Consider the following 24,989-nt stretch of genomic DNA (forward strand, 5'->3'; position numbering starts at 1 on the left):
TGACTTCTGGTATCTTCGCTCACGGCTACACTTGGGGATGTGCTACCTGATGGCGTTACCAAGGCGTGGCTCATGTCCCCTGAACTCCATCCCATCCACTTCCATTCCGTCCCATCTCATGTCTGTCTCCCAAACAGTTCCGTTCCCTCCCTACCCCAATACATCCCACCTGACCTCAACTGCACTCCTACTCGCGTCTGTGCCGTGGATATGGATGGGTATTCCCAGGATACAGTAATTCTTGCTAGTCACGTGTGGGTGGGGGGCGGTGGTCGCTGGGCGGGTGTTGTGGTTGTTATTGACGGCGGCTGCAGGCGAGAGCTGGGGTTATCCCCGGATTCCGATAGCATCATAAGGCGGGCTACTAATATGTTCTTCCTTCTCCTTTGTCCTCTAGTTTTGCTCACTCGTGTGTGTGTGTGTGTGTGTGTGTGTGTGTGTGATGGTGGTCCAGGTCTTTAGTTCATCGTGTTATCATGGGTTCCAGCTATGATCTTGTGTTGATATATTATAATACTAACTGTGGTATGTATATTGTTTCCATCATGACAGGAAGCTTTATAGGAGACACTTGTACTTGTCGAGGGTGATGGGTTGGTTATGGAGTGGACTTAAGTTCTTCTCGATAGTGAGTCACAAGTAGGAGGGGGGAGTCTCAATAGCACGGCTGTTGTGATCAGCTGGGTCGTCATCCTGTGAACGCTAGGGAATTTCCCTTCTTGGGTTTTTTTCCCTGGTGAAGCGGCAGAATTACCAAGTATGTCACACACCCTAGGGAGGGACGGGCGTGACTTTGAACTTGAGGGTAAACGAGGCTGGGGTAGGATTTTCTCAATGACCTCTGAGCCTAGTATACGCGTCTCTCCTGGTCGGTGTTGCAGCGTCTGAAGGAAGCATAGTGTGGGTTTTCTTAGAGCTGTTATGGTATTTAGTCAAGATACCATCCACAGGTCTGAGTGTTGGCGACTGCGGCCCACCATTTCATACGTTGTTTGGCTGTCTTTTAAACAGTCCTCGCAGAAGTATCCACCAGCAAGAGGAGGGGGGGGGCTACATGTTTACGAATATTGGAAACTAATTATTTCAGCCATCATTGTAACCAGTGTTAATACTTTATTTTTGTCTGAGGGAAAGTGTCCACATTGGTCTGTTCACCGATACTGACTGTTGTACGTCGCATTTCAGTAGCATTTTTATCACTTAGAATTATAGGCCTTTATAACAGATCATTGAGATTATTCACTAGCGCTTTAACTTGACTAATATCTTTCAATTGACCTTTTACTGCTACCAACCATAATTTTTATTTAGAGTTTTATTTACGACTTCCCATCAGTCTTTCGACCAGTTTGTTTAATACTGTACCTCTTCACAGTTTACAGTAGGAACATTAACATCTGCATATATTACTTTTGGTAATAATGTACAGTACTTTTACTCCTTCTTTATTCACAACTATAGGATAAAATATATTGATAAATGTCATATAGTACAAGCCTAACTCACTGTCTAACCTAAACTAATTGATATTAGTTCCTAACTAACAATGAACATTTCTGATGCCAGGAAGGATGTTTTAGGATTCAATTAACTTATCATTAATGCCTAGTTTCCCAAGACACTCTTTAGTAGTTTTTACGTTACCCTATTCGGTGTTATTTCAAAGTTTATAAAATAGTTATACAAATTTCTTTGCATCTAAAACTCGTATCCTTTAAATTCTCGAACCAGACACCTTCCGTAAGTTCTCTTCTCTTTATAAATACCTTTCTATCTTCAGAAAGCTCATTGTTTATTTATTTTTTACTTAAGTTATAAGTTATTTTAATAATACTTGACCGTGGTTTATTAAACCAGCTGGACTAACTGGATGAACTCTTAAAGACTTGTACAAAAAACACATAGGTACTACAATAACTTTGAGCTACACCTCCGGACACTGGGATAGTAACTCAGGTATACAAAAAAAAGGAAGATGTTGTGTTGTGTTGGTGGCGGCCTTGTATTATCATTACTCTTGTAGTCATGTATATTTAGTGTAACGTATAATGGATATTGATGCCAATGATGCGTGACTGACCGGGCTATGGAGGCGTAACGGCACTGGGAAAGTCATACTCGGGTGTGTATTTTGGGCCGGCCAGCGTGAGGCTAGGGATTCCCGCCGTCAGGAATCCAAACCTGCAAGAGCAGGATATCCTCCTTAAGGTTCTCCTGCCTGTCCGCCAGTCCACGCTGGTGACGACATCGCGCCACCGCCAATTATACACCACATCAGTGACCGTGAGCGCCGCAGCAGCTGTAGTACTAGTGACTAGTCTCTAGTGTTCCTGGACTGTTAAGGTGAGAACTCATCTTACGGTCTCACGAAAGCTAAACACAAGACTGGCTGCCAAAATAGCACTGAGACTCAAGCGTAACCAGATGTTATCTCACCACCCTCCAGTAAGGGAGAAATAATAACGGAGGAATCGTGGAGAATCCGGACCTTCCTTTATCGAGATAAAAATTTGCTATTCCAAAAAGAGTAATTAATTTTTTGTTGGCCTATTTCCTGGGATTTTCTCCTTAAAAACTGCAGTAGCTGATCTAATACTGTACAGTCATATTGTGTTTTCTATAATATGTTTTTAACTATCTGCAGTTGTTCTTGGTAAAGGGACTTAGGCTCCACCCTGTAACGTGATATATGTTTTTACAGTGTGGCCCGGTGCACTAGTCTGGAATTTTCTCGGAGTTTATCTAAAGCTGATTATTATTTAGTTTAAATTCAACTGTGAAAACTTGTGTTTGTGTTTTTATACTCTTTGTTTGTTTGTATTTGCTGTGTGACTCATTATGTGTTTCTGTTTATGCAGATACGTATGTGTTGATTCGTGACTTACTATATACAGTATTTTTGTGTTTGTGTATCTACATGTTATGCGTTCATATACTTGATGTATGTTCATGTGTTAGTGCCCTTATGTATCTCGGGTCGGCATGATTCACGTGCACCCAAATCAGTGCCTGTAAAAAAAATAATATCACTGCACTGTTCAGAATTTGTTATGATGTCCAAGATGTTAAAATTGATCCTATTGGAGCCGATACCATCGTCTGCTCCTGAGAAAATGTTAGTGGGTGTATTCTTGTTGACAGCAAAGACTATACAAGAAAGACGGGAAAGTGTCCACCTTTATCGATAAAACAGGCGAGTCACTGAGCTCCGATCAACGCCCTCTGTTGGCAACGCGACTAGCTAAAAGTCCGGGTTGCGTGTCCAGGTTTCCATGGTAACCAGCCGAGTGAGCTGATTACCTTGATGTTCTTAATGTGTACACATGCACAGTTGCACACACACACACACACACACTGACTGCAGAAGCAGAGATATTCAATGCACAGAACTCTTGGAGAAGGGTAATAAAGGTGCAGTATGGCAAATTGATAATTTTATTTCATTACAGTATTCAGATACTGTATAATTTGAGAGCGTAGTGTGACATCAAAACTATTTGTACTGTTATATAAGAACATTTTAACCTATATTATATTGCAGTGCATAATGTAAATATAAAAACAGTCAAATCCCCATATAGCAGCCCTTCATGCAACGCAAACACTAAAACCAATAAAATAAAATCATATAAAAAAGTCTCGCTACACTGTAATGCAATGCTGCACACTGCTGCTTGTATGTAATCAACTTACAACACGCAAAAACACACATTTGTATACAAATTGCACATCCTTACTAACCATGCACAAGTACTATTATTATTATTATTATTATTATTATTGCATTATTATTGCATTATTATTATTATTATTATTATTATTGCATTATTATTATTATTATTATTGCATTATTATTATTATTATTATTATTATTATTATTATTGCATTATTATTATTATTATTATTATTATTATTTTTATTATTATTGGTATCATTACATTTGATTGTTATTTTTTTTATTATAAATTTTACTTATCTGAATTATTATTATTACATTTTCGCCCCCCAGGCCCCGATGTGGGTCAGTGACCTGTGCCCGTGTGGGCTAGTCCCGTAAAAAAAATGTATAAGGACAATGTACAGACAGATTAAAGCAACAAAACATGCTGTAGTGGCACAAATGTTATCTATTCCCACGCCTTGCACACTAATGCCATCTGTTGATCCCGCGGGCAACTATATGCTATGGCTTGCGCTATCATAGGAAAGGTTATGCGCACTTTTAATATTTTAAAGTACACATTTTGTGTATTATTCGCCTTTTACGATGAAGTGCAATTATTCATCACTCACGTCCCAGCCCAGTGAGGGGTTTGACCTTGGCAGTGGGAGATGTGTTAGCCCATGACCAACTTCAATTGCATTTAAGGGCGTAAGTGCCTGAAGGGCCATGGATTTCATCGACAAGTGACATAGTGACAGGATGAATGTGTGGAGGCATGAGTGAAATTCCCCCTCATATTGTATTCAGTACAAGCCTTATGTCTTACACATGTTTTGTGTGGTGTATTATTACTAAGTAAATGAATATGGAGTATATATAGTCACTATTCTGACTTATTGAGGTTGAGTTTTGTTTTTGATAGATGCTGTATAATGTATATGCTGATAACCACAAGAAAACACGAAGTTCCCAAGCGCTTTTGTATAATGTATTAAGGATTGTAAATTTGAATTCAATGGAGAATATTATGCTAAAAAAATTGGTATGGCAATGGGTAATCCGCTTTCACCAGTATTAAGCAACTTATATATGATTTTTTTTTTTTAGAAGAAACTATTAAGCAACATTTTACCACCCTCAGCAGTCTAGTTTAGATATGTAGATGATGTAATGTGTCTCTGGCCATGTAATGAGGACCTCAAAGCTTTTCTATCACAACTTAACAACTTAGCCCCCTCGATCAAATTCACTGGAATTAGAGCATGACTGCAAATTACCATTCCTAGATTGTCTGATCCACAGAATAGGTAACACCTTTAAGTTCAGTATTTATAGGAAACCTACTAATGTGTGTTCATACATTCATTATTATTCTGCCCACCATAATAGAGTCAAACAGTCAGTATTTTCATCAGTGTTTTTACATGCTTTGAGAATTTGCAGTCCGGAATTCATTGATGAGGAATATAAATATATCTATAATATTGGCTTGAACCTTAAGTACCCTAGGTCTTTTATAGACAAATGCCTTAACATTACTAAGAAATATTTTTATAGAACCGATCCTAAGCCAACCCATGACCATAAGAATCTCTTAGTACTGTATTACCATTTCACAAAAATTTCTCTCAAATTCCTTTACAACTAAAAACCTGGAACGTCAATGTGGCATTTAAAAACTCATCACTGTAAAACAAATGTTAATCAAGAACTCCCCAAACAATGCAGGCAGCTGCTTTACAAGGTTCCTTGCAAGGAATGTAATATGTTTTACTTAGGCCAGATAGGTAAAGATCTTGTAATAGACTTAAACAACATAAATATAGTGTTAGGACAGGCCAGGAATCCAATGCTCTGTTTGTTCAATAATAAGCATTGCATTGACTGGGATAATGCCTCCTCAATATTACCTTGTAATTCAATTGACAGTAGGAACATTATAGAATCCAGTCTCATTAAACATACCGAATCCGTCAACATGAATTTGAGTAATGGTATGTACAAACTGGATAATTTGTAATTAAGAAGATTTTTAACCAGGTGAGAAGGTTGGGTCATCTTACCCTCTGACTGACTACCGACGCTGCGGTGCTTTTTGAAGATTAGTAGGGTCACTACCTAATAACCTGACTATTGTGGGACTTGATCTCACCCTCCTCTACTGTATATATATTTGCCTTGTTATGTACTTCTCCTTAGTCTGTACTCACCCCTGAAGATGTGAATTACACGAAAGCGCTTGGGAACTTCGTGTTTTCTTTTTCCTTGTGGTTATCAGCATACTGTATATATATATATATATATATATATATATATATATATATATATATATATATATATATATATATATATATATATATATATATATATATATATATATATATATATATATATATATATATATATATAATTTGCTGTTTTCAAAGTGTGATTGAAAGATTTTTTAAATGTCTGTACTCATATTTTTTATTATATTTCAGCGAACATGGACCCTGCAGAACTCAAGAAGTTGCGTTCGAAGCAACGTAAAGCAGCCAAAAAGGCAGAACAAAACAAGGCTGAAGAAAAGAAGAAAGAGGAGAAGAAAGCAGAACACCAAAAAGCTAAATCCGGGGGAAATACGGTAAGCACAGTTACTTAGGTTGTGTGTATTGGACAGAGGCATCAGGCCTGGAGTCCAGATCTTCCTCCAGTAGTGTTAATTATTACTGACTTGACTGTGCGTGTGTCTGAGGCTCTCACTGTGTTTATGTGTCACTGGTTAGTATCAAATAAAGAAATTGGTATTTTTTTTTTTACAAGTAGACAACCAACGAATCTAACACAACAGGTTAGGTTACCTTAGGTTAGATTTGTTAGGTTAGGTTAGGTTACTTGAGTTTTGGTGCTTTTTAGTTATTGAGCAATGTGTTGCTCAGCCCCAAAAAATCCATGGTTTTCCACTTGTAAAAATTTACCAAGAAATTACATAAAGTAAAATATCAAATTGTCTGCCATTTAAATTTGCAAATCTTCAGCATACATTAGGACTCCTACAGTTCTAAGTGATTGCTCTTACATCTAAATGTGGGTTTGCCTTAAATATGTAAAGTATAAGAGAAAATATAAGGTCTATATTTCCTGAAATTTTTAAAAAAATTTTAATAACTTTACAAAATATTTTACATGCCTTGATTTGTACTCAAACCTCAGGAGATACCAGAAGCTGTTTTGTTTAAGATCATATGTCAAGACATGTTTGTATACAAGTCATTTCATAGTTGTATCTGCATCCCTCTTGGAGCTGTTAATTTGAACATTGGCATACATTGCCTAAGCTTTCTTTTGAGAAAATTTAACATGCTTTAGACAAATTAAACCCATTAAAACATCGCCTTTACTATATATGTGGGAACTATTTTTCTGATCATTTTACCAATTGAACTTTCAGCCATCACCAGCCACTTGAACTCCAGAGGTTGCTTTTCACAATAGTAATCATGAAAGCTGAACTCTAATGTATAAATTTTCATGTAAGCTTTACACAAAGATGTGCTTGAATAACCCATCAACCAAAAAACCATTATTGTTGTAAGTGTATTTGCTTAGTAAATTGAAGTACAGTCCCCCTCAAAAGTATCGTTAGCCACGAGGTTGATGTGATTCGAGGGTTTCCAAGCATTGTTATTAGACCTGTTTGTGAATTGTTGGTAGTTCCACATCTGCAACCTTTGAGCATGAATGAGTATAAACGTTTTTAACCTTTAAGCCCCGGGTTAGGGTGTTGCTGGCAGTACCCCCCACGCGGGGTTAAATCAAGAAAAAAAAATCGACATTTCCAAAAATAACAAAAAAAATGGCAGGAAAATAGGCGGACGTTCTGTAACGTCACCCGGCGCACGCTGGTCGGACGTTCTGGAACATCACCCGCGGCGCGCTAGTCGGATGTTCTGGAACGTCACCCGGTGCGCGCTAGTCGGACGTTTTGGAACGTCACCCAGCGCGCGCTAGTCGGACGTTCTGGAACGTCACCCGGGGCGCGCTAGTCAGACGTTCTGGAAGTCACCCAGGGCTTAAGGGTTTTAATAATGTGATTCTTCCGAGGCATCAGATCATATATTACATGACTTGGAATGGATGTTGTAGATGGATACCCACACCATGCCAGTCATCAGTGGGATCTTAAATCAAATGAAGGGAGGAATTATTGGGGAGAAATTACAAGATGTGAGAGGTGCTATCGTTGCCCTTCATAGTGAGGGTACAAATAATGCTGAGACACACGGTGAACTAGGTTGAGCGAACCCACAGTGTCTCGATGGGTTAGGCACCATGAAACAACTGGTGCCACACTGAAACTTAAAACCAAGCCCCTTAATTCGAAATCCTGTTTTAGTGTTAAACCGATGAAATTTACATACTGTACATGTATTGGTAACATGACAGATCCCATGTAGACCTGTATATTGTATATTGCTGTACCTTTTCATTCTAATATCAAGTACTACAGTATTTCCTTAGTCACTTTTCATAAATCAGACATATCGTGAAACTCAGTGTGAATGAAACTCTGTTAGTACAATGACATAATGTTTGAAATGTCAGTTTTGAGGTCTGTCTTAGTTATGATGTTCCGAAACATTTCCATTTAATGTATATTTCAGTGTTATTATAATCATCAATCAATGGCTTGTTTACATATGCCTTGCTTCTACCCAGCACGGTACATACATTAATATAGCTTAATGGATCTCTTGTTATATGAAGTACAGGTATTCAGTATGCCATACAAGGACGACCCCCTCCGTCAGTCCTACCTACATCTCCAGCAGTTGCTGATATAGCGAGCAGGTGTACCGGTACAACTTATGATGATGCCCTGGAGATCTTATCAAAGCATTTTATTTAGGGTTTCAAATTGTAGCGATGGAAAACCTAACAATACTTGAGGGGGGGGTGTACAATACAAATACAACTGCTAAAATTTCTACAAATTTATTTATAGTACAGCTCAGCCACTCCTCGACTTACGACGGGGTTAGGGACCCAAATCCAGGTCGTAAGTCGAAAATACGAAGATAATACATAGAAAATCTAAAATGGGTGTCTCTTTTTCTTCTCAGCACCACAAAACTCTCACTCTTAAGCATGCCAGCCATTTTAAAGGGAATTACAAACGAAAATTTTGTCAGTACACAGCGCAATCACTAACGTCGGGACTCGAAAATATGTAATTTGAAAATTTTTTGGTACAACTGGGGCGGTCATATGTCGAGTAGGTCGTAAGTCAAGGAGTGGCTGAATTGCTATTATGTGGTACTCTTCTGTACTGTACTTATTCATGATTAAACTTTCATAGCTGTATTAACACTCTGGGGGTTTTCATATGCAAAATTGCATTAGATCTTAATTATCACTTTAGGGTTTTCATACACAAACTTGCATAAAAGTAAAAAAAAAATAAAAAATAAAAATAAAAAATATGTTTGTATACCGGTATGAACACTAGACACACAAGATGCACATTTAGCAATGTCAGAGCAATCTGGCAACTATGTAGACTGCACTCCAAGGTTACCACATCAGTCTCCATTTTGTGATTAAAGGACCCAGGATATAATGCTGATCTATATTTCCCACGCATTTTCTTGCGGCTTGTGCTGATTTCTCGTGCATCACAGTGATTCAATTTATTCATAACAATGCTGTGAGAGTTTTAACCATGCCTCGTGTTGCTGGTGAGGGTAGAAGGGTGGGAAAATGTAAAAAGTGCAAGGAGATAGCATGGTGCCTCCTGATGCCTCTCCCTAGCAAACTTTAGTTTTGCACAACTTTTCTTATATAAAAATGTTTTCCTAAATATATATGCTTTATAATGGAATAAGGTCCATATTGCAGTCACATGAAATAACAAAAGTATAAAGTGATGATTAAACATTTTCATTAAGTGTAAAAAAAATTTTTTGTTCTACTCGCGCTTACATATAGAAATAATTATTTTATCATGATTACAGTAATTATATAAAACTGTTTGTAGATAATTTATTTACAATGCTAATGCAACATATCCCACCTTTTTATCTCAAATAGCAAGCTTGTGCTGACTCATTACGTACAGTTATCTCTCTTGTGGTACAGTCGAGTGCGGTGAGTTGGGTAACAGGCCAGATCCCAATCTCAAGCGTCTCGCGGGAGAGCACCTATCCAAACCCAAGAGTGTTCAATAGTAACTTTGAATAAAAAAAAATTTTTGTTTAACATTGCTTAGTACAGTACAGTGCAGTGTAGTATACGGCACATATTTTTAGAGCTGTAGAAACACATTTGTGCCATATGTGCATCTTCTTGCTTAAAAGATTTGAACAGGTTTCATCTGAGAATTGCTCCTGCCTGAGAAAATATTTTAATATTGTACCTGAAATTCTTTGTACAAAGCAACTGGGGTAAACCAGATACTTGGGCCTTATTTTGGAAAGGAAAGATAAGAGCAGAACAAATTTTGTAGCAGTAAGGATTGAATGATGGCAATTGAAAAGTCTTTGTGTTTGATTTGCTTGACTTGTCATTATATATATATATATATATATATATATATATATATATATATATATATATATATATATATATATATATATATATATATATATATATATATATATATATATATATATATATATATATATATAAAGCACTGTAGTATTGCAAGACCTTCTCTCAGGCTACCTTAAATTATGATAAAAATATTCACACAGTTTTTTGAGTTAGTTACTAAATTGATTGAATAATAACCAATTTACAGGATGACCTAGATAATCAACCTGCAGAAGATTTAGACCCCAGTAAGTTGGAACGAACTGAAGATCCACTAGGAGAAGCCATTCACTTCTTGAAGCCACTTCAAACTTTAGCACCCAATAGAATCCAAACTCACTTAATGGCCTTTGAAATATATCTGCGAAAAGGCAAACCATTGCTCATGCTACAGGTAAGCAGTTTTTTGTTTGTTTGTTGATTTATATATATTATAGGCCCCAGTGACCAAGTGATTATAATAATTACTTCCTGACCCAGTGCACTCCAGTTGGAGGAGTCCCATGGCCAGCTACTGAGTGGGGTGACCTCAATTGACCCAGTTGCATAATTGGGTCCATAACTTTACAGCTGTGGATATGAAAGGCTGTGGAATGCAATGCCTGCCACATTGCCTTCCTTTGTATCTGAGTTACTGTAGTCTTTAGTAAACTGTATCCTGACTTTCACCTTTCTTGTATCATATTCCTCATGTAACATGCTCTCAATAGTCCTCTGACATGTCTAATTATGTTACTAATCATAGCCACACCTGTTGACCTGCCGATAACCAGAAAACAATAAACTGAATTGGAAAGATTTATCAATCTTTGCATTCTAGTTTGCCCCACAAACAGATAAAAATTTGTCATTTACATCCAGAAATACAAATGTCTATAAAAATCAGCTAAACATCATAAAGAAGAAAGTTTTAATGCAGAATAGGGAAAAAGTAGAAATAGGTAGCTGTAACAGAATACAATGATAGATAGAAATACAAGATATTAATCTTTGCAGTGCTGGCAAAACGACATCAATCAGTGGGAGAAAGAACACTTAAATGATGATAAATTCCTGGGCAACTTAACCCTTCTTTAATGCATGTTATTTAAAAAGTGATGCAGCAGCCAAATAAATATATCACTTGTCTCTTATCTGAAGAGTTACTGCTTCTTGACAGGAGTACCCCATATGACCCAGCTGTTAATGGCTACCTAACTTAACAGATGGAGGAGTGAAGGTAACCTGTTGCAGTGCAAGCCACATTACCTTCTTTGAACTGAAAGCTTAGTATTTGGTGTGCTGTATCCACACTTTCCCTAATGGATCATTAGGCCTGTATAACCCACATTCACTTAATAAGAAATTAAGTTAGATCCATACCATTAAAATGCTCTTAGCAGAGTTTGCTATTATTCAAGGGACTTGGACTTGTTTAACTGCATGATACATTATCTAACCAGACTTTGTTATTTGCTGCAATGTAGTTTGTCTCCCAGCAAAACCAGGGTTGAATAATACTGTAGTTCCACATATGTAGCCCAATGGTTGCTTCATAAGCCAGCAAGGCTTGTTCATCCTTCTCACTTCTTCAGTAGAGACTTTGCCTCCACCACTTAGTTATCTATCTCTTTTCATTCTCTTTTTGTTGTTAGTGTTTACATTCTGTAAAATTGTTCAGTCTCTTAAGCAATATGTATTCTGTACATGATTTTGGACCTTTTGCAGAGACTTCATGTTGGTAATAGTTGTATAATTAGATTTTATTCATTTCAGGCATTAAAAAGGGCGCTAAAACTGGAACCTACCAACCCTGAACTCCATACGTGTTTGATACGATTTTTGCAGTATAGACAAGATAAACTTACCAATCAATGTGGGACCATTGTGGATGTTATCAACAGGGAAGTGACCCGACTCCTCCCAACAACAGAACCGAACAAGCTCAATGAAGATTTCTTAAATAATAACCAGGAGTCTCTCCCACATAGGCTACAAGGTTTGCCAATATTTTAATGCTATGCAACAAGTTTTGCACAACATTCTTCCCCATGTAGCTGTGGCTAGGCTAAGTTTGATGGTTGTTGCAGAAACAAAGCTTTAGTTACACTTCAAATTATTGTGGGAAATTACCACATTACTGTACAAAACCCTTGAATAACGAATGTTTTGGAAGGACCCAAGTATACTCAATAGGTTAAAAAGAAACAAGGAAAGACCTTTATCAATGAAATCTTTAAAATTGTGTTTGTGATGTGGGGAGTAGGGTTAAATATAAAGGATGTTCAAAAAGTACCCAGATTTTGTGATCTCTCTTCAATTAACTATTCCCTATTGTAACTCATACAATAAATAAAATGAAGTATCAATTATATTTGCAGCTGCCCGTTCAATGGTGCTTCTAGATAGTGTACAACGTGAACGTGCTCTTTCCATCGCAACAATTCTTGACTCACATCTACATGACAGAACTCATCAGGTAAGGGGAAGCCTGTCTATATATCATTTATAAAAGTGCTCATCATGTTATTGCTAGTGAATTTTGTATTGCAAATATCCCTAAAATATTTAAAGTTAGCCAACTGTCTGATTATATTTTAGTATTTATCAAAGTAAATTTCTTATTATTTTTTTTTCCAATTAGAAGTTTACAAGTAACTGCTTAAGCTTAACAGTGTTAAGTAGTTAAGGCAGAAACTAATGTTAGACCACAATTGAGGTGCTCCGCATCAGAAGGGGGTGAAGTGCCAAATTAAAAAAGCTGAGAAGGCGCATTTAAAATTTTTCGAAGTTCAAACAACCATAATTTTGTGGTTTTTTAAGCTAGAATTTTTTTTTTTTTTTTTTTGCAGCCCAATTCCTCTTCTTGCGAACTGTGAAAACTGGAAGTTAGTACCGTGAATAATTCATATTTTATTGTGAGTTGAATGAGAATAACTCCCCGTGATGTACAGTTGTTTGAGCTGCAAACCAACAATAATTGCATTTTTCTGCAAAATTTTCTTATTATTGTGGGCTAATACTGTAAAGCAAGTTAAAGATCACCAAAACAGCACTCATCTTACACTCTCCCCCCAAAAATTAAATAATAATAAAAAACTCATTTGCTTATCAGTATTTATCTTTCCGTCCCTATTATTAGCCAAAGATTTATAATAGTGTTAAGTATAATAGTGTGTAATAATAAGGAAACACCACTACACTCATCCCCCCCACCATTAACCTCTACCCCCCCAACGTAATTAACATACGAATACAAAGGTGGAGAAAGTTTGCATAATTTTTGGTAAAAACAGCATTATGACAATAGTATTACAATATTACTTTGTTTAGTTCCTTCTTTTTATTATCCCTGAAGATCGTAGCAACTTGAAGTTACGTAAAACCTAGGAGTGAGTATAACTTTAATGGCCTCGTCATAATCAATCACGTACTGATCAAAGTCTTTCTCTGCCCTCTCTAAAAATCGCCACACAGATTCTTCATCAACTAAATCATTGATTATTGATGCCGGCAACAGTTCAGTTTCATTATAAGACTGAGGTATGGGCTCACTTTCACTAGCACTTGTTGGGTCAGGCTCACTTTCATCACTATCAAGGTCAATGCATGTCTCGTCACTGTCCACTTCTACCTCCTCACAGTCTGTATGTTCTTGTTGTGATGCCGACCTGCCTCGCCTTGACTACTTTCTTGGTGCTGTAACTTACATACTCCTCACCCAAATTCCGTTTACGCTTGGCAACCTCCTTTGTCCACTCGTCAACCCTACGCTCTCTCATCCTGTCTTTTTTTTTCTATAGAGCCTTGGGGGGTACGCTCCTGACCCCTGCAATCTGCATTACGTGGTGCTCCACCACCACCAACATCACCAAGTAGCTCATGCACGTCACCTGCACCATCGTCAGTAGCACTTGTACTGTATCACCATAATCAACACTAAATTCACCACCAAAATCACTATCACCAAGCATTACTGGGGTGTCTACGTGAGCACTGGCGTCAAACACACGCTCAGGAATAATGGGCTCCTGAACCCACACCAGAAGGCCTCGCCTCGCCTCACTCGAGTCTTGCTCTAATATCGGGCAGATATTGCACAGCACTTCTCACACCTGTGGAACACGAATAACGTCAATGTTACGCCAAAAAGTTATAAAAAATAGCAGTAGAACAAACACTGGACCTCCTGATGTTAAAATATGAGCCAAAACTAAGGAGGCGGCAGCATCTGGGTGCCTGGATTGGCCGAGGAGCTGTAACGTAGCAAGGAGAACTCCATTGTGATTGGCTTCCTCGGAGGGTATGGTCCGAGGAAGGCGCGCTGTCATTGGCTCACGCTCTGAACGGGATGTTGCCACTTTCTTGCACTGAGCGCACAACCAGATACGTAGCTCCAGGCCTGAGGCGAAATCACACCTTATTTTTGAAGGACTTTCTACCATATTTCTATTCTAGCTGCTAGATGGCTACGTCCAACGCCAACATGTAGAGGAAGGGTGAAAATAGTGATATCCATCAAAAAGCGCATTTTGGCTGGGGTGTTGTTTCACCCCCTTCTGACGTGGAGCGCCTCAATTGTCCTTTGCCATTCGGGGTGGGGAAGGGGTTCATATGCATCCATCCATCGGGTTTTGTGGATGTTATGAACACAGTAAAGATTGGCTCCCTCTTAATACCTTATCATATCTTCATTCCAAACCACTTGGTGGTCAAGTGCTTATCTTTTGTTTGTACAAACCGTTATAAATAAGCTTTGTTTTGTTTTTCTCTCTACCAGAGAAAAGGATATAGAGATTATGTGAGTGAATATAAATCAGTGGCTATGCTGATATAAAACAAAATTTCATATGTATTAATAATTGTAATTTCCATTATGGTATACATTTCCATTGCTCTGTTCCTTGAACCTTGTTACAAACATAGATGGTTTTATATTGATTACAAAAGGCAAATTATTCAGTGTGATACAAATCTAGCCTTCAAATTTGTCTAGCATAATTTTTGAACCAAAATGTTAAACTGATTGTTTCTTCAGTGTAATGAATGTACACCCCCCAAAAAAGTCCTGTCAGTCCTCTCTCCCATCCATGAACCATGAGACTCCTGAACATGTGAATCTGAGACATCACACAGTGGGCTTTCTATAGACCCAACATGTGTGATGCTTCGGATTCACAGGTTCACGAGTCTCATGGTATGGTTCATGGATGGGAGAGAGGACTGACAGGACTTTGTTGGGGGTTGTACAATATTATATGTAAGTGTAATTATTTACATTTATGCCTCTAACCTACAGAATACGCAGCAAGTATTAGAATGGATGGAATCACGTGAGTTTGGGGCCACTCCGGAGCAGCTTAGCCATTATAAAGCACAGTGCCACGCCATTTATCCCCGTGCTCGAGCTTTTTGTCCTCCTCAGCCAGCCTCCACGTCCTCTACCAGTGACTCTACCAGTGATTCTACCACCACCACTACCATTACCACAACATCCTCCACAGCCAACCATAATCATGTGGACTCGCCCAGTAGCTGAAATTCACTGCTAATTCTCAACATTAGACTTTGCAGATTGCAGGGTTCTTCTAAGTGATGTTGACACCAGGATGCCGTGATATTGTGTAGATACTAACCAGGGAAATTAAATTCAAATGCTCTAAGCTGTCAAGCCTCAATAACTTAAAAATTCTGTTAACAAAGAAATAGTGGAAGCATAAGACAAAGTTGGACTAAAATGATCCTGGTAATAAAGATATATAGTGTACACATAAACTTGGACAAAAGTTATCATGGTCATTAAAAGGCAATTTCTATCTATTTTGTTTGGTTAAATTATGAGCATTAGCTCATACATACTTGTATCATACATTTACACCTTGTTAAAGAATTTAAAGTTGCTTTGTTGTTAAACAAACTTATGATTGACTACTACAGTTTTATATGTACAGTTTACAAATCTTAATTATATAGTGGTCATCTTAAAAAACACTTCTATACCTCCACAGTTCCTCTCATGAATGCTTAAGATTACCATCATTTTGTAGCTGAAAGGAAATGGATTATTTATTACTTCTCCCCCCTCCCTGACATTTTACATGGTATTAAATTATTCCAGATATTATCAAGTAGTCATCCTTAAATGGATACAGTATATTGGAGTTGATGGATGGCAGTCAAGACTGGAAGTTGGTATTAAATCCGAGTTTCTTGTCTTAGTTGCCACTTATGACAGAGGGCAGAGGTAGATATTCTACCCTTGAAGTTTTATTCATTAATGAAAGTTTTTATCCAGGCTGTGTAGTACATTAATACCAGAAGAAACTCCTTGGCCATATGTGGCTTTTGTCTCAGAACTGAAAGTATTTTTTTGTAAATTATAGGTTTCCTTTAGGAATTTGTAGGAGTAACCTTTAATGGTGTGGTTCTTTGATTATTATGCACTTTTTGAAGATTAGTTTTGGCTGTTTTATATGGGTACATTCCACATTTGTAGTTGAATGTTGACTCATTTCTTGGAACAACTGTTAATTATGTGCCTTTGTATTCCTCTTAATTATGTTAGTGCCTCAAAGTGCCCTACTATTGATAGTTCCTCCTACATATTGATTCTCATTGTTGGAATTTGGAAGGTTTTATAAACATGTTGCCAATTTATTAAATCAAACCTCACATGAATATCCCTCTTTGGCTCCTTCATATTGTAGCAGTGAGTGTTTGGCCTAATTTCCCCCTATTCCCTGATTAATTTTGTTTTTGCCATTTTTGGTCATGGTTCTGAAATAACACTTGGGTAATTAGGCAATTTTAAACAGATACAGGTATTTAAAAATCCCTTAATAATATGACAAAATTACAAGGTTACATGCAATGTTGTATTATATGATGCTCAAGTTTTCTAATATTAACTAAGTCAAGTGGTACTTCAGAAGCTAGGCCTGTGCCAGTACTGTATATAACAAGAGTCTGTATTCCATCATGTTGTTATTATCGAGATGATGTGTATAGGGTGTTTGGCTGCTGTACTTGAAATTTTTCTGCTTAATGTTCAAAACTAGCCACTATCATAACCAGTTTTGCTCACTCGCATTACCTGTTACTGGCGTTTTAATAGGTAATAATGCATTCAAGTATGTACATAAAAAAAAAGATGGCTTTGCCGTGCTATGAAGATAGGCAATACAATTCTGACAATATCAGGGATGGATCAAGAGTTGAGTCAGTATGGTATGCTGTAGTTGTACAGGAAAAGGGATAATCTGTAAGGTATTTAAAAAAGAACCTTAGAGATGTAAGGAATATAATATTGAAAATCTTCATTTTGAATTTTGAACCAGGTGTGAAGCAAACCTAAGAAATGCTTTGAAGATCCACCTCTGTATGTCAGCTGTTAATCTCTGCTTACTTTATGGCTTTTGTCACTTAAGAAAAATATTATATGCATATGTTACAGCCAAAAACTCTATACCATTGGCTTGCAACTGGGTTTAGACTGGCTCTCCAAGTATTAGTTTCAATGTGTTATTAAAATTACTGATTATTATAATTATTGACTATTGGCTGTTAGTAAGAGGAGTAAATGCTTATCAACTTAAAATGATTAATAAATTCTTTTGGGATATTACAACAATAGTGATCCATGACTTGGCTTTTACAGTATATTATTAAAAAAAAATGCATTTGTTGAACATTTTGAGAGAATAAGCTAAATATGCTGTTAGTAACAATTGAATGATGGACTAGTTAAGGACTTTGAATGCTGCCTTTGTTATGGTGAAGGTGAACCAGAGTGATACTGTTATGCATTTACAATATATGGGAATAAATACTTAGTTTATTGGTTCTTGACAGTTGATGAGTAACTTATTTTCAGAATATATGAGTCACAATGCAATTCATGTATCCTATTTAATATTTATAATGAAATGTCTGTGGGTTTGGTAAATACTGTATATTTCACTCTGTTTGCATTTCAGAAAATTAAAATATATCAATTGTTAAATACATAATAAGTACTACTGAGTATGTTAGTTGTGTATTAAAAATTAAGTTTTGGTGAAACCAGCAGACAGAATTGCATGGCTCAGTCAGAGCAGGGGAATTGAAATACTAAAATCTACATAGTACACAGGAGTCCAAGGAGGTGAATTTTGACCCAATTTGTCGGCTGTAGTTTTTATATCTTTTTAGATGTAAATTTTACATCATACTGGCTGATGGGGGTTAAGGGTCACTCAGTATACCAGACTGTATCATACCCAATTATATTCCACTTGCTAAGAATGTACAGGTTTGGTTGTTGCATAATTATGGTTCAGCTAGTCACAAAGGGGAGATATACTTTTTATCCTTTTTTTTTTTTTTATTATTGTTACTATTTGAGCAAGTGCTTTCTTTCCTTTCATTGGATTTGTATATATCATTTTCTAAAACCAGCAAACAAATAAAAAGTTGCCTGAACATTTTGTACTTAGCTACCACAGTGCACTATACACTCAGCCAACTTGTTCAGTCATATTCATTTTCCCTCGAGTAAAGAAAGCATCCTTGTTATCACATTCTATGAACCTCCTCATTATCTTGCTTATTGAGGGGAAACCCTGAACAAAGTTGAAGGAACCTTCATGATTCCAAAACTGTTTGTACAGATTATGAAAGAACATGGGTAGTTTCATTAAGAGATAGAATTCACTGTGCATGTGCTCCTTGCTATTGTTTTAACCTACAAAGTTAATTTCTCATTAGGTTGTTTAAAAATGAGATAATGAAGTAAACATATTGTATATTATATAACTGATATAATATTATGAGCCTCAGGTGATATAATATGAGAGTCAAGGGCACTGTATGTACATGGATTGTTGAGTGTGAGTTGCCTGCCTGGGTACCACCCTATTTTGATACATTTTTCAGTGTCATTATATATAGGCAGAGGACCCTGTGAATGGGGACTTGAAATAAATCTAAACCTGTAATTTGTGTGTTATGATTTATTGTGCCCCACAATCAAATTGTGGACTCAGCATGCTCAGTAGTATAGCATACTCTTGATTTTACAGAATGGAATGTAATGAAATCTTGATTTAGCGGAAGGCATATTTCTGTTATTTTTCGCTTGATTTAGTGAACTAGTTTGCTAAATTGAGAATAATTCCGTTAAACTCACGCCAGGAAATGTGAGAAATAAATAAAAATACTATCAACAACAAAGGGGTTATCAGCATATACCTAGATCATGCGCACCTCCAGTGATTTACTTGCATATATATATATATATATATATATATATATATATATATATATATATATATATATATGGTCCCTCGGTTAACGAACACAATTATTGTAGTTCGAGAAGGTCGTTCATTAACCGAAACCATTGTTTCAATGGGATTTTGGGTAATTGGTTCCAGCTCACCGAAAATTACATACAAACTAAAAATAAATGCAGTAAAGTACACTTACTTTAAGGTGTGCATGTACATAGAAGGCTCCTGGTTGATGATGATGGGAATTAGAAGTGGGGGTGGAGGAGAAATCACCCCATGCTTCATGCTGCCATTTCACCCATAAAATTTTAAGTTCACTTGGTGTAATTCAAGATTATTTTCTTTAAATCAACACTGCACTGCACTATATATTGTCAATATGTAAAATAAATTTCAGAATGACCAATAATTGTACTGTAAAAACGTAAAAATCGTTTTTGTTCAAAGAGTCTCAAGCAAGATGCTTCCTCCACTGAGCAGACACAAACTGACGCCATTCTGGGTGAGTCAAGTGGCTGTTTGGCGTGCTAAAAACTGGTTCCTTGTATTTCAATTATGTTAAATAATTGTTAAAATGACTAAAAAATTTAATATAAGACTTGGAAAATTATTGAATAGTACAACCTTCTTGATATTTACTCAAATGGTAACGAATTTAAGCCCTAAAACCACTGTATTGGCGGACTAATACTCCAGCTGGTGAGCAGGCGAAAACATGCTAACACAATTTCGTAAAGATTTCGTTAACCGAATTTTTTTTCGTTAATCGAGTTGAAGATTCTTATGGAAGGTAATTCGTTAACCGAGGCGTTCGTTAACCGAGGGATCACTGTATATGCAACTAAATCACTGTAGGTGTGCGTGATCCAAGTATATGCTGATAACCACAAGGAAACAAGAAAACACGAAGTTCCCAAGCGCTTTCGAGTAATTCACATTTTCAGGGGTGTGTACAGACTAAGAAGAAATACTTGACAAGGCTAAAATATACAGTAGAGAGTGAGATCAAGTCCCTAGGGGACAGCAGGGGTCCAATATTAGCCTTTAGCCTTCTCTAGTATTTCTTCTTTGTCTGTACTCACCCCTGAAGATGTGAATTACACGAAAGTGCTTGGGATCTTCGTGTTTTCGTGTTTCCTTGTGGTTATCAGCATATATAACCTGTGGTTATCAGCATATACCTAGATCACGCGCACCTACAGTGATTTACTTGCATATATATATATATATATATTATATATACAGTAGTACCCCGATTTACGCGGTCAATTGAACCCACAGGGTACCGCGTAAAGTGAACAACAGAACATATGGGATTAATTCCAATAGAGGCTGGCCCGACCCCCAAACTCCACTTTTTCTGACACAATACCTATGTTGTAGTAAAAATAACATCTAAATTTTATGATGGTATGCTCACACAATTAATATTTAAGAGAAATACAGTCGCCAGGTTAATGTCCATTCAAATAATGGACTCAAATCCCCCCCCCCTCTTCCCAGCTCACTAGCTCCTACCTCTCTGATTAATGTTTGGGTGAAAACTAGATTTTAACGTTTAGTAATAAATAATACCTCAGACTAAAGTTAGGATAATATAATTGACATTTCTGGATTCCTTGCAGGTCAGGGAATATTTTGAATGTAAACTTCATATATTCTGCACAAAGGATAAAATATTTGCTTTGTGTAAACCAAATTATTACATTAGATCTAAAATTTGTATGTCTAATGCAAAATCCATGATGTTTATATTCAAAATGATCATCATTTTGTAAGAATTCCAGCAATGTAAATTATATTCTGGCCGGGTAATTTGTATGAATTTTATGAGCTAAATAAAAAAAAAAATTATACTTCACCGCGTATATGAGTAGATGCACCGCGGAAAGTGAAAGTCTGGTTCTGGCAAGGTACCGCGTAAATGAGAAATCACGGAAAGTGAAACCGTGTAAAGCGGGGTAATACTGTATATATATATACACTACTGTATATGCAAATAAATCACTGTAGGTGCACGTGATCCATGTACAGCATACAGTATGCTGATAACCACATAGGAAACAAGAAAACACGAAGTTCCCAAGTGCTTATGTGTAATTCACATCTTCAGGGGTTAAGATAATCTCATTAAACAATTTTCTTCAAATGTCCCCTTCACTGCCACACATGTACGATCTAATCAAAACTCACTAGCTGAATAACCCAGCAAGACCCATTATTAGCTCAGTTGGGTCAATCACTTTTAAGTTGTCTAAATGGTTAGTTTCTTTACTAAACCCTCTAGTCTAGTTGGCAACATATCAAACTCTAATATTAAGAGTAATGTGGATTTAGTTGATAAGCATTAATTATGATTTTAAACTGGTTAGTTCTGATGTAACATCACTCTTTACAAAGGTCCCAATTGATGATTTTTTTTTATGGGGATTAGCCCACCCGGGCACAGGTCAACGACCCACAACGGGGCCTAGGGGGCGAAAAAATAAGAACAGAAAGAAATTAAGAATAGAAAAGGAAAAGGTTATATTCATCTACACCATGTAGATGCCGGAAAACCAGCTTTTTAAAGTGAGAAAGATTGTTTGAGTATGGAAACAGAAGAAGGTAGAGCATTCCACAGTTTGGCTGTGTGAGGAAAGAAGGATGCACTATAACGGGTTATTCTAGTGTGACCGACATCCACAGAGAAACGGTGGGCACCGCAGGCAAGACGTGTGTTTGTTATGAGCCCACAGCCTTGCCGGCAGTACACAGGATACCAAATCCACCAAACTTTGCCTGTTAAAGTACCTGTAAAAGAGAGAGTGAAGCAATGCTGCAGCAAAGAGAAAGGGAAGAAAGATTGTCAACTAAAGGAGGAGAGTTAATAAGATGAAATGCCTTTGATTTCACCCTATCTAACAGTTGGAACAAGAAGAAGAGCCACCCCAGATATGAGAGCAGTACTCCAAGTTAGGATGAATGAATCCCTTTTATACTTGAAGCAACTGCTGGGGAGTGAAGTAGCTACGGCTTCTGTACAACATTCCCAACTTTCCTCACAGATTTCCTGGAGAATATTTCCTTGCCTGTTGCAAAGAATGTTTTCATTGATCTTGTCAAACTGTGTATTAAGGATTGGAAATTTCAATTCAATGGAGAATATTATGCTAAAAAATTTGGTATGTCGATGGGTAATCCCCTTTCACCAGTGATGAGCAACTTATATATGGAATTGTTTTAGAAGAAATTACTCAGTAATATTTTACCACCTTCAGCAGTTTGGTTTTGATATGTAGATGATGTAAATGTCTTTGGCTATGTAATGAGGACTTAAAAGCCTTTCTACCACAACTTAGCCCCCTCGATCAAATTCACTGGAATTAGAAAGTGACTGCAAATTACAATTCCAGACTGTCTGATCCACAGAGTAGGTAACACCTTTAAATTAAGTGTTTAAAGGAAACCTACTAATGTGTGTTCACATATTCATTACCAGTCTGCCCACCATAATAGTCAAACAGTCAGCATTCTCAGCAATGTTTTTACAAACTCTACAAATATGCAGTCAGGAATTCATTGATGAGGAATATAAATATATCTATAATATTGGATTGAATTTAAAATACCCTAGATATTTTATAGACAAATGCCTTAACACCACTAAGAAATCTTTTTATAGAACTGATCCGAAACCTCCCCATGACTAAGAATTTATTGATATTACTATTTAACAAATATTTCACTCAAATTCCTCTACAATTGAAAACCTGGAACGTAAATTTAACGTTTAGTAATTCATGTTGTAAAACAAATGTTAATTAAGAACTCCCCCCAACAATGTATGTGGCTGTATTTACAAGGTTCCTTGAAAGGAATGTAAAATGTTCTACTTAGGCCAGAAGGGAAAAGATCTTATAACTAGACTTATGCAGCATAAATATAGTGTTAGGACAGGCCAGGAATTAAATGCTTTGTTCATTCATATGAGAGAAAATAAACATTGCATTGACTGGGCTAATGCCTCCTCAATCTTACCTTGTAATTAAATTGTCAGTAGGAGCAATATAGAATCTAGTCTCATTAAACATACAGAATCTGTCAACATGAATTTGAGTAATAGCATGTAACCAGGTGAAAGGGTTGGGTCATTGCCTAATGACCTTAATATGGTGGGCACCTACTGTCCTTAAAAGACTTATAATCTCACTCTCCTTTATTGTGTATATTAACCTTGTCAGTAATTACTCCTTAGTCTATACTCACCCCTCAAGATGTGAATTACACAAAACCGCTTGGGAACTTCGTGTTTTCATGTTTCCTATATTGCAAAAAAAAAGGCCCAAAATGTTGCAAAAATTAAAAAAAAAACTGCTCAAAATGTTGCAAAAATGCTGCCCGTAACATTGCAAAAAATTGCCCATAATGTCGCAAAAAGTAAAAAAAAAAAGTTGCCCAAGAGTTTCAAAAAGCTTGCCCAAACTGTTGCAAATTTTAAAAATAAAGTTACCCAAAGTGTTGCAAAAAAGTGCAAGAAAATTTGCCCCAAATGTTGCAAAACTTCAAGAAACGTTAAAAAATGTGAACAAAAATGCAAAAGTGCAAAAAAAGTTGCCCAAAATGTAAAAAAAAAGATGCAAAAAGTGCAAAAGTTGTCAAAATTTTGCAAAATAGTCCAAAAGTTACCCAAAATCTTGCAAATTAGTTTACCCAAATTGTTAGGGATACATTTTATTTTTGGCAGGGGCTATTTGACCGCTATCCGGCCAAATAACCACCGGTTCTTTGATCACTTTGGCCATTGTTCTAATCAGTTTAATAACAATGAATAACTTGTTGATTGCATTCCACTTAGGCAATCGCCTGTTTTATACTACTTAAAGTAATCTAATCTCGTAAAAATTGCATAAAACAGACGATCGTTCAAGTGGGATGACACCGAATTAGTAGCTCTTGAGTCACCCCTTGCTCGCCTTTTCACTACGGTACCTGCAATAAAAGCAGACTACTGTACATAGTGGTTATATTATTTTACTTTACAATTAACTTCTATTCCTTCACCGAATCTTACTTTTACTCTGAAGTTCTTATCATACTATATTTTATGCCTTAAAGACTTGAGTGAGAATTGTGAACTCTTAAACAAAGTGGCGAACGAGGAGGATAAAGTAAAAGTGAAAATCTTGAACAGTCAATCTTCCGGAAATAAATTCACATTAAAAAAAAAAAAGACTGCCTGGCAAGAAGGTTTTTTCTTATGACATACCAACTATTTACATAAGTTATGAATGAAGTTAGCTCCAGAACTGATAATTATTTACCCTTCTATTTTTTTTAACGGTTATTCTGTCTTTAATTTACTTACATTAAAAAAATATCGACCATACGTTCTATTATTTTTTGAACAGAGAATAAAATTTAAATGACAGATTGCAGAGTGACAGGGTCGTATTAGTGAGTGGTGACTGGTGGTCAAATGCGCCTCACCAGCTGATGCAAACGTCAACACTGTGGCTCCTGTACGT

General features: G+C 36.7%; 1 protein-coding gene across 1 annotated transcript in view; it reads left to right on the top strand.

The window, feature by feature from the left end:
• LOC121861775 (N-alpha-acetyltransferase 15, NatA auxiliary subunit-like) overlaps positions 1 to 19,188 on the top strand; it is a 123,579-nt gene extending 104,391 nt beyond the window's left edge. The window contains exons 13-17 of the mRNA XM_042359670.1: positions 6,145 to 6,287; positions 10,443 to 10,628; positions 11,990 to 12,212; positions 12,595 to 12,692; positions 15,513 to 19,188. Of these exons, the coding sequence (XP_042215604.1) occupies positions 6,145 to 6,287; positions 10,443 to 10,628; positions 11,990 to 12,212; positions 12,595 to 12,692; positions 15,513 to 15,752 (890 nt within the window). The 3' untranslated portion in view covers positions 15,753 to 19,188. The remainder of the gene's footprint in view (positions 1 to 6,144; positions 6,288 to 10,442; positions 10,629 to 11,989; positions 12,213 to 12,594; positions 12,693 to 15,512) is intronic.
• Positions 19,189 to 24,989: the final 5,801 nt, after the last annotated feature.

The sequence above is a fragment of the Homarus americanus genome, unplaced genomic scaffold (genome assembly GCF_018991925.1).
Source record: "Homarus americanus isolate GMGI-L3 unplaced genomic scaffold, GMGI_Hamer_2.0 scaffold40248, whole genome shotgun sequence".
In the NCBI taxonomy this organism is placed as follows: domain Eukaryota; kingdom Metazoa; phylum Arthropoda; class Malacostraca; order Decapoda; family Nephropidae; genus Homarus; species Homarus americanus.